The 11,643-nt window shown below is 44.4% G+C and overlaps 1 protein-coding gene across 2 annotated transcripts in view; it reads left to right on the top strand.

Annotated features, from left to right (window-relative positions):
* The first annotated feature begins 494 nt into the window (after positions 1–494).
* Positions 495–11,643, top strand: part of INKA2 (inka box actin regulator 2) — a 69,027-nt gene continuing 57,878 nt past the window's right edge. Inside the window, exon 1 of one of the 2 annotated variants that reach the window (XM_069238658.1) lies at positions 495–1,326. In XM_069238658.1, coding sequence (XP_069094759.1) covers positions 1,276–1,326 — 51 coding nt within the window. In that variant the 5' untranslated portion in view covers positions 495–1,275. Of the gene's footprint in view, positions 1,342–11,643 lie in introns of both variants that reach the window. The other variant, XM_069238657.1, reaches the window with a different exon arrangement.

Here is an 11,643-nt window from a genome sequence, read left to right as displayed (position 1 = left end):
AATCCAGACAAGCACATAAACTGGCAAAAGAAGAAGGAGAAAGCTAAATAGATAGAAAGGAAACAGATTAATAGATAAAGACACAGAGGGGCAGGGGATAGATAGATAGATAGATAGATAGATAGATAGATAGATAGATAGATAGATAGATGATAGATAGATAGATAGATAGATAGATAGAGTCAGTCCCAGGTCCCTTTTGTATAGTTCTCAACAGTTGAGATAAATCGAAAAGCTTTTAAAAAACCTCAAAGGGTGACAAGGTAAGGACGAGATCCTTCTTGATTTCGAATGCCACTTCCTTTCGGAAAAAAACTTGCAAACAATGAAGTCTTTAACACCGAGCTGTTGGGTGCGGAAACCTGATGCCATCAGAGAACGTTTCTAAATCAGTCGAAATGCAAACAGTGCGGTCTCAGGGAGGCGGGCTGAGCACCCATTGGCTGCTGCGATTATCCCCTGCTAGGGCTGAGTGCGCTGAATGAGGCAGCTCCACTGTCTGCAGAGACTGGAAGAAAGAAGGCGCAAGCCCTGTCTAAGCCAGGGGGAGCCTCGAAGTCTGGAGGGACTGGAGGGACAGCCAGCCCACCCAGAGCGAGCTCCACACTCTGCGGCGAGCCCACCCTGACTCAGGGGGACAGCCTCGGAGTCTGCAGAGTCCGAGGGGGGCAGCGAGACCTCCCTAAATCAGCAGGAGCCTCCCAGTCTGCAGGTGTACAGTCGGGACAGCGGCTACATATTATCTAAAACTGGTGCAAGCGTTAGTCCTTAAAGTGTCCTCTGCAGAGTGGTCGGGGGAACCTGTAGCCAAGGACTGAGTTGAAAGAAGGTAGCCACACATCTCATTTGTCAGCAGGTTCGCTGTGGCGCGAACGTAACCGACTCAATCAGATGTCCTCAGCTGCTTCCTGTGGAGAAAACGCACGGACCTGGAGGTCACTGAGAAAGCAGTGACGCCACGCGCCTGCAGTCATCGGATCCACGCTCGGAGGAAGGGGTGACTCTTCGAGAGCTGAAGTGCTCTGCAAATAAGACACTTACAAACACAAACTCTAGCGCCAAGAAGCACCCTCTCCGCCCCCTCCTCTGCAGAAACTGATAGCACTGGTTGGAGGCTTTGAAGCGGCAACAGCTGAAACCCACTCAGCGGACTCTTCCTGTGAGGAAAGGGGTAGGAGAGCGGAACTACACATCCCCGAACGCCTGAGGGAGAGCGGAGCTGCACATCCCTCGAGTGCCGGGGAGCCTGCAGATGGGCTTGCACCGTGCGTGAGGATGGAGAGACGGGGCATGGACGTTTACCTCCGTCGCCTGAAGCAGGAGTTGGTAAGAGAAACATCGGTGTGTACAAGCCTCGCTGCAATGACAAGTGTGGAGTGGGCTACTGCAAACCAGGCAGACAGCGGGGCAGGCCAGTGCCACGGAATGCGGGCAGAGCAGGTTCAACCCCATTGAAAATAACGGGAGTGCTGGGGCAGTGTCACTCAACTGAAAGGCAGTAACTATAGAGCTGAGGTGGGTTATTCAAGTGGGGGTAAAGGTGGGACTGGAGCAGGTGCTGTCCCGTGGGAAATAACCCTTTGACTGTGGTATTGTCAGTCCAATGACAAAGATACGTTTCCGTGGGGTACTGCCAGCCTGCCAACATGCTGTAGCGCAAAGACAGAAGGGTAATGTGTGGTGCATTGGTATGGCTTTGAGGAACTTTCTGAACTGGAGGGGCTTGGAGCAGGGGCTTAGTGAGTGTTGGGACTGCTGTCTTCTGTATGTGGGGAGGGTGGATCGCTTTATTAGTGCCCAAACTGCAGATATTAGGTAGTCTATCGCCTCTCACGCTATACCCGTGGACTGAAGTCTACGAACCAGGTTTTAATGCATTTGCTAGGAGGCGTGTGTCTGTTAGAGGCGAATTCACTACTTTAAAAAACACGCGACCTCAGTTTGCAGTCTGATTTCATGCAGGGCTGTGGTGCTCGTTTGAACTTTTGATGTCGGTAACATTAACATAATTGATCTGGGTGATAATCATTTTGAGGTTGATACAATGAGCTTCATTGTACTGACGATCAAAATCGCGTAATGGTTTCTTGGCCTATTATGTGTAATTCCAAAGTTAATTATGGGGTTTATGAGTATTACACAAGGGAAGATGCTCACGTGAAAACCAGGACTTTCTCAATGTTTTATTGCAAGATCGTCATTTTCACCCTTGTTCTTGGGTAAGAATGACATGCGGTATGTTTTCTGTCGCCGCTGTCTGCTGTCCAACTAGTCGCGAGGCGAACACATGCGAGGTAAACACAGATGTACAAAAAGACACGCAAGATACAACTGTCCATCGGTGTCCACGGTGAATGATGCTAGCGCAGCGCATGCAGCTAGGGAAAATATTTCCTGAGAGATATTTATGCTTGAATCAAGTTATGCGGCGAGCGTAAGTCCAGGAAACTAATCAAAAATCAAGTACTCAATACACGGGGTTTACTCGAGATTACAGAAGCATAATAACAAAAAATATGCACAGTCCTCTACTAAGAGTTATATTAGGCTGCAAAAGGCAGGTCAGTTTGTTAATTTTTTATGTGACTAATAATGCTGCTAACCAGTGTAGTAGAATAGACTCCACCCCACCCCGCTCGTAAAAATCGCTGTGCTGTCTGGGGTTTCGCATGATTACATAGCCTACAAACACTGGGCCTTGCCTAGATTTGTTTTGTTATTAATAGGAGCGGTTGGAGTCAAGTGACTAAAATGTGGCCTGTAGAAGCAATAGACATGCTCTCTGCACTGGGGCAGTTTTTGTGATCTGAGGCAAATCAAATGGTTTCCTTGTGGCTAGGTACTCAAACACCTGACAACCGCTAGAAGCATAAACAAACACAAAGTTATTTTTTATACATTGTACTTTTTTTCAATACCGAGCGTTTTGAAGTGGCTTCTTGCATTTTAAAATGTATATATTTCCTTGCATTTGAACAACCGTTGTCTCACCAGCCTTGAGATGACGTGCGAGTTACACATAGATCTCTGTAACAAAGCAGCAACTCGCTGAGTTATTGCAAGGATTTCGCCCTAGGACTAACAATCAAGGACCACCATTGATAGAATGCTCCTATATCGATTTGTAGTGTGACGATAATAACGCCCCTCCGGCGAACCAACGTGACGGGTATCTGTCAGGTTGCTTGACTGAATCCACAGAGACAAAGTTTTGCTGTAGTTCTTTTCCCCTGAAGTGACTCTAAGAGGATAGGCTCTAAACACAGTGTGCAAGACGCAGAGATCGCGAGTTGTCTCACATCGGATGCGAGGGATTCATTCATTCTTGCATCCTGGGATTGATAATGGGAACGCCCCATTTATAAGTCATAAAATGGGAATTAAAAACAGACGAATGACTGAAAGAGCATGCGAGACATGCCTGGAAGGAAAGTGGGTGCTTGCAGACAACATGGGGCTTCCGGAAGGCCTGCGGGATTGGGACACTGTCCTGCACTTGTCTGGTATATCTGTATGCAGTGCTTGAAATAGAAAAATAGAAGTACCGGTTCTCTCCAATTAAAAGTATTCAGTTTTCCGAGAGAAATGTAGATGCCCTCCCTCTCAAAATAAAAAAGTGCCGGTATTCAGTACCGGCCCATTTAAAGCACTGCCTGTATGGCACGTGACTGACTCACTCCCAGCCTAAGAGGCAGATTGTCTGGGAACCTTCCAGGGTCCCAGCAGGTCACTGTCCCTCTGAGCCTTTACACCTGACGTGAGATTTCTGAGGGAGTTCTCTCAATGTTGCCTTGTTTTGGAAGAAACATATATTTTTGCAGGGAAACAGAAACAATTAGTCCACAAATCACCAATGCGCACAAACATAAGGAACATGTACTCATTTTTTCTAGTGTTCTCATAATACAGTTAATTAGTGTTCATTCCACATATAAAAAGGATAAAAGGCCACATCCGCCGTGCCAGGGTTTATACCTGTAACCTACGGGTTTATCACAGATCTCTGCAGCAAGCCCTTCATATGTAAATGAATGACTATGTGATCCTACTTAATGTTATTTCACCGGACTCTCCTCTGGCATTGGTATGGCCCACGTGTCCGTAATATGACTGCTATAAGCCATGAAGGCAGTGGTTCCGATTCACAAAGATTTTGATATGTCGTGTGACTTACTCTTGTAGTACTCTTGGCTTACTTCTGCATTCCAGTAGTATTTGTGGCTTACCCCTGAAGTGCTACAAGTGTGCGTCACAGCAGAATCTTTGTGAATTGGACCCTCTTTTTTAAAGCCACTGCTGCAACGTAGGAAATGCAACCCCCACTTTCACTGTTCATATGAAACAACGGCCAGCAATAGGAAGCTGATCCCACAATCCTTTGCACATCTACCCTGATGCCTGGGGTTATATGTCGGAACAACGAGTTCTTGAACCACTCATGCCGGAACAACGAAGTCGGAACAATGACCTCGTTGTTACCACTAATGCCTTTACCACGAATGCCTTAACAACGATTTTACGTTGTAAAGGCATTCCTGGTAAAGGCATTAGTGAACCCCTAAAAATTACTGCAACTTCCCCACCCCCACAACCACCCCAACCCCCACCCCCAAAATTACCGCAACCCCACTCCCCTAAAACCTAAAGCACCACAACCCCCACCCCTAAAACCTAAACCCTGACCCCCTCCCACACCCCTAAACCTTAATCACCCCGAGCCCCCACCCCACCCCCAAAAACTAAAAATACCCTGACTCCCCACCCCCACACCTAAAACCTAAAGCACCCCAACCCCCACCCCACCCCTAAAAGCTAAACCCTAACCCCCTTCTCCTCCCCCCTTAAACCTTAATCACAGAGCCCCCCACCCCACCCCCAAAAAAACAGCCCCAGTCCCAGCCCAACTTACCTTCTCCTTGATCGTGTCGACTCCCTTCTTCTGTGCCTTAACCACGCATGTACATGGTTCAGCGCATGTGTGGTTAAGGCCCTGAACAAGGAAGTCGTGGAAAACGAAAGCGTTGTTTCGCTTTCGTTTTTCACGACTTCGTTGTTCAGGGTGCTTCCCGATGCCTGGTCCACAACATGACAACCAGCTGATGCTTGAAAAATGAAAGATAGTGTTTTTCATAATATCATACCCATTTGGCACTACCTAACCATGAAAGTATGCTTTGCTTAAACTCGGGTTAAACAGAGGTCAAGGCATCATATGTCGATGATTATATGTCCCATTTTCAGTTGATTAGCAATCAGACGTTGGGGGGCATGTCAAAAGGTGGATTCTCCTTACACAAAATGATTTGACTCTTCTTTTTTCACCAGGTGTATTCGAAGCATTAGTGCATTATTGTGTTAAGTTATTATCTGTCGCTTTATGCATTTGGCCAGTTTTCATAAAAAAATTAATCTTCACAGCTTCCTCCTGAAGTGCTTTTTCAGTGTTTAAATACACGGCAATACATGTCCCCTCGCCCTCCAAACTATTTTGCAGGGCCTTGTGTGTATAATGTGCTCGATAGACACGCCCAAGGTGTTACCTGCGTTTCCTGAATCAATAGCAGGTAACTTGCTGGTTTATAATCTTTCCAGCCCTTTCCTCCTCCATATGTTGAGATCAGACTGCAGCCCCTTGTAATGGAAGGGCAGAGTATAACTCACGTGCTCGGTGGCCCATGGAAAGTGGACGCTTCTCCTCGTCTCCCAAAGAGTACAACATTTTAAAGCTTTATTTATGAAATAATAAAATACTTGTTAGAGGCAACTCTCTTCCAGAGTCTTTGAAAGAGCCTTGGATCACCTCACAGAAAAAATCCTCCTAGGACAGCACTGATTTGAAAAGCTATTGGCCAGTTTCAGTTAAGACTATTAGAGAAAGATGGGATGTGCCAATTAGAGAAATTGGTAGAAGCCTTAGCCAATAACGTGTAAAGAGATAATGAATATGGCTGCAGACTGCATCGAGGCACACAGCGCTCTATTGGAGATTCAGAATCAATGGATTCTGGTGACCCAGCCTTACTCAGGATTTTGGAACTGTCATCAGTGTTTGATACGGTAGACCAATGGTTCCTAACCTTATGACTTTTGCAGACCCCACCCCTCCCCCTCACTTTATTATTATTGGAACCCAGGGATCACAATAAATCTTTATTAGAATTTGTGCACCCTGCTCGCTGAGACCCAGGCCTAAGCATTTTCAATTATATGAACTGCAAAACAATACTCAACAAATACAGAAACAGACATTTGTCAAACAAAAATACAAATCATGAAACATTTAATTTTATGCACAAAAAATAAAAAATAAAATACATTTTTTAAGTACAGTAGGACAGTTTGGGCTTTCTACATGCAATTGAGGCCACTTATCGTCCATGCTATAATCTATTTAATGCACTTGCATTGCTCCCGTGAATCAGAGGATACTAATTTAAGTTTTAGCCTCCAATTTCCAATTCCTTCACATTTAAAGAACATTTAAACGTGTTCAGTAGTACACTTTGCCTCTTTATTTATATACACTTTATTACTCTGTTAATATTATTTCATTTCTAAGCAGTAGCGGACACCCTGAGGAGCCATTGCAGACTCCCATGTGTCTCCGGAGCACAGGTTAAGAACCACTGCGCTAGACCATAGTACGCTACTGAAGAGTGTTCGGAACTTAGCGAGGTTGTCAGAAGTTGCTAGCAAGTGAGATGAGTTCTTCCAGTGTGAAAGGAAACCAAGAGTAGTTGTGGGCTCACAACGTGCTTAAAATAACATTGTACAGTATGGGGGTCCCAAACTGGCCATGTTTATCTTCATTGCTCTTTAATTGATATGTTCATCACTGTCATCAAATTTTAAAACTTTTTTGTGTTGGGGTTGAGTATTGTGGCAAAGATACCCATATTCTTTTCAGTTGATCTCAAGATCCATCTGGGCATTGACAGTGGTGTTTGCAGAGTCTGCTATAGTAAAGAACTGAGTGGACCTCGACTGTTTGAGGTTAAGGGCAGGGATGGCTGAGCTTCTGTTTGCTGGCACAGATCGCTGCTAGGAATCAAGCATATTTCATTATGCCGGGTTGGCAATTAGCATCCCTGGTATCATACTGCAAATGTCAGAACGCTGGTATTTTGGAATTGAGGATGTTGATGGATAATCATATCGGTAGCACGGGCTCACCTTCAAATTGTCATCTGAAAGATGTTAATAAAAACCAAATAGTTCTGCTCTGCTTTAGCTAAAGCTATAGCAGCTGCAGCCATAGTAGGCTCAAAGTTATAACATGGAAATCCAACTCTTTCGAAAAGCCAACTTTAGAAAACTTCAGTTAGTACAGAACAAGGAAACAAAAAGTGGGGTTTAATTTGAATAAGTCCACTCACTTACCACAGGCACTTACTGATGTTGGTTGCCCGTAGCTTCTTGTTTTATGTTAAAAAAAACTATGGTGCTTACGTATAAAGCGGTACATGGGTTGGCTTCCCAATACCTAGCTGATAAATGTTTAACATATATCCTTGATAGGGTTGTAGATATGCAGACAAAACATTTCTTGTAACACCAAAAAGCATAAGAGACAAGGTGGCCAGGACATTGTATGTCCTGCCTGGAACTTGCTCCTGGAATCGGTGCAAGTTTTTACAAACTCTTACCATTCCGTACTACGTAGAAGACACTGTGAATCCAGGGTGACTCTATTTCCCTAAGAATAGCTATAATTTCTTGGTTGCTAATGTTTTATAAAAAGATTGATTGATTGGTTGATTGATTAAAAGACCAATGGACGGATATTTACAGAGTCAATTCAGTCAAAGCCATGAAGTATGAGACTGAGAGTAAAAACAGGTGCAAGTACAGTAAAGCAGAAGGTAAATAAACAGAAAACAGAACAAGACATCCAGTGAAAGAACAGAATTATGTGAAGACTGGAATCAAAGCACTAGCTAAGTCGTAAGTGGAATAAACCAGAACAAAGATATTATAACAGTATTGGAACGAAACCAAAGAAAGAGCCGAGACACCTCATTAATTAAATCACTTCAAAAAAATAAAATTGAAGAACATAAATACAGTAGTTCCAAACTGGCAAGAGAAACAGAATTGAACTAGAGGAGGAGACTTGAATCTGAGGAATAGAGCGAATTCAGCAAGACCAGAGTATGAACTGAATAAGCAGAAGAAGAACTGGGCAAGCAGCGGAATGAGATTAAGAATGGAACAAGATCTTTACTAGGCCGAGAGCTGGAAAGGAACGAGAGGAAGAACTGACCAAGAGTAGGGCCCGATCCAAAGCAGCAATTGATACAGAGAAGCAGTGGGATCAGGGTACAGATGGGCTCATTATACAAATACTCTAAAGCAAGAATGGAATCACGGAGAGAATTGCACTAGGAAACAATGGAACCAGAGAAAGAACAGAAGAGTAACAGCAAAGGGAGTAGAGCAATAAGAGGACCAGAGCATCAGTGGCACTAGTGGTAAACATTATACACAGTGGCAATGGTAAGATTTGCAACAATGAACTGAGAACAGGAATAGAACCAGGGGAACAGCCAAACTAAAACAGGAGGAAGGTGAGTAAGAATGGAACCTACAAAAAGAAGTAAACAAAAGAAAGAAAGAAAAAAAGAGGACGTGAATCAGTCAAGTAATGGTACAATGGCCATGAAACCAACCCACCATTGGAACCTGAATGAGAATGGACCCGAGTATGTATAGGACGTGAACAGGAATACAGCTGTAATTTGTATGCACCAGGACAGGAATTCATCCCGAGTAGGAAAGTAACCAGAATAGGAATGGTTCCAGAGAAAGAAAGAGAGTAGGATAAAAAATAGATCTGAAGCAAGAATGGAAGAAGGCAATATGGAGTGGATTGTGGGCTGAAATCGAACCGAACTAGATGCAGAACAAGGGCTAAGAATGAGAAGAGAGTAGGAAATGTACCAGAGCCGGAAACTAATCATTCTAAGTACGGAACATGGTGAAGACTGGACCAGAGCAGGAATGGGTCTGGAGAAGAGACGCACCCAGAGCACGCGGAGAGCTGTGAGCGAGGAATGAGACAATCAGAGAAAATGAATGGGACTATAACAGGAATGGGACTGCAGCAGGCATAGAATAACCCTGAATGGGAATAGAGCAGGCAAACAAAAAAATATAATAAGTGTGCAAAAGCAGTCAAATAACCAGATCAGGAGTAGGACAGAACAGGTACCAGACAAGAATTGAGCCCGGGCAGGAAGAGAATCGTTGTAGAACAGCAGCAGTCAGAACAAGAACTGAACCAGTGCAGAAGTGGCTCTGGAGCAGCCTTTTGTGTCTTTATGTCTCCATAGATGCAGTTTAACATCCTCGCCACCTGCACTGGGGACCAAGGATATCTGAGAAGGACAAAGAGATCTGCGTGCGTTTGTTTTCTTTTGTTTCCAAAGAAGGGACTGTCCTTATGTTGAAGAAAAAAAAAAACACTGGGAAATAAATCTTTCACACCAAAGGCTGCTCTCCCCAGTGCTGTAAAGTCGAAGAATAATACAATTAATGTCACGGTGGTACCTGTAGGACCCAGGTTGGAATTCGGGCATGACACAGTCTTTCTTCCTTCCAAGATCAACTAGGCGGAATCAAATTAGGCAATAACGTCTCATCTTTGTTATCCGCAATTAAACCATTCTGTTCCTCTTATTTAGTGGGACGTGGTGTTTGATACAAAAATTGTAGTATTATATTTGCTTTATTACAGTTCATGCTTCCTGAAACCTTTGAAACTAGCAGCATCACAAGCCTGGAACCGACATAAATAAAGGCTAAGGGGCTTGTAAATAAACCCCGAATTCTGGTGAATATAGCAAAAAACAAAAGAAAAACATGCCCCACTCCCCTCCCTCCCACCCTGCAGGCAGACGCTTCCAAAGGTTAATCCCTGCGGACTTTCTGATCCGGAAGGTTCAGCAGTAGAGATTCCTTTCCTTGCACATTTTCACCCTGTGTTTGCAAATTCCAGTAATCGCACACGGTTCCTCTGCAGACCTTGCACCCGCTGTTTGTCGCAGCCGCTCCTGCTACAGTGGAGCCACGAGGGATCGTGGAATGGATGTGTTCATTTATAAATCTGATAACACGGCCAAAACTTGCCATTTTTGACAGGTTTAGCCTCCGAGACATAGTGAGGCAACGTCACTTGCCGAAGATCACACCATTTTGGTGAGTGGGCTAGCTAGGATTGAAACCCTCTTAGTTTGGAGTGTTGAAACCCAACCACGCTTCCCAACAAATCCCCCTTCTTTGTTAATGTGAGCATGAAGCAGGCAAGAAGGCGCAGTTCTGCATGGCCCACGTGGATTCTGATGTAACAGCCTTTGTGCTCTTAGAGGGGCATGCAGGGACTTGTCTTGGATGGGGATGGCCCATCTGATGCCATATATTCTTTTTCTATCTTTCACTGCTGGCTGAACAAGGAATTAGATGTTTCAGTGAAGGTTCCTGACTGTATCCAATGAGTAAGCTGCCAAACAAAGAACGTGCTGCATTAGAAAAGGACTGTCTAGACCTGAGGTTACCGCAGAAAGGGTGCCTGGAGAGATGCGTAGCCATTGGGATGGGAAACCAGGTTGGCATTAAAACACTTGTTTTCGCAATAAGACTCTTTCTTTCCTCTTCGGGGATTTTGGAATTGCCACATAAAGGAAGGAATCGCTCTGAGGCCATGCAGCTTAACATGCACGTGGGCCTGTATGAAAAACAGGTTTTCCTGTGTGCGGGAATGCACCTTTAGAAAACGGAGCTCGCGATATGCTAAACTATGGTGCATGTCGCAAAGCGGAGAAATGGCAGTGCCAAAAATACTTTGCCCCTTACCGGTACAACAGAAATGTGTAACAGAGAGAAGCCGTTGGATTCGAGCTACTTGGCAGCCGTTGAAAGGATAGAAATCTTTTTCCATATGTTCTGGTTAAATAATTGAAAAATGCTATCTCTTATGGGATACCTCAGTGGGTTGGGCATTTCATGCAGAGATCTGGGCATAACATGCTTTTACCACACGAAAATCCTAGCACTCGTCCATTTTTAGGTCGAGCATAGCAGCGCTGCTTTTCCAACGTGTTGGTATGTATCTCGGCTTTTAACCACACCCACCGCACGCCCATCACTATCACTTGTTCATGGGTGTGCCTTTCAAAAATCCTTTGTTTCGTTTGTAACTTCTTTACATTTGTCCCTCCTTAGGGCGGTTTTGTTACTGCTTTGGCCATCGACCCTGTTACATGAATAATTGCACTTTTGCCGATAACTTTGACTGCTAGTGAACTTCTTTTTCCTTTTGTCTCTCTCTTTGCGCGCACGGCAACACTTTGAATCGGCTAGCTCATGTCAACTGTTTTACTTTTTATTTTCAGTTTGTGTGTCAAGAAAAGTCCAGTTAGGAATTTACAATGGTAATAGCTCTACCTCGAGCAAACGTGAGACCCATTGCATTGCAAATGCTTGTTTCTTATGTGGTCTGTGTTATAAGCACCATTGCTTGTGGCCATGAGACTGATTTTAGGTCTCCCCTAGACAGTGCATACGCTGTCCTTTCGAGACTTTTCATTTTCTATCAGTGGGCTTGGAGACACCCATTGCTTGCCACTAGTTTCATTGTAACTCTCA

This window comes from Pleurodeles waltl, chromosome 6 (assembly GCF_031143425.1).
Source record: "Pleurodeles waltl isolate 20211129_DDA chromosome 6, aPleWal1.hap1.20221129, whole genome shotgun sequence".
NCBI lineage: Eukaryota > Metazoa > Chordata > Amphibia > Caudata > Salamandridae > Pleurodeles > Pleurodeles waltl.
This window is presented reverse-complemented; position numbering and strand designations above follow the sequence as displayed.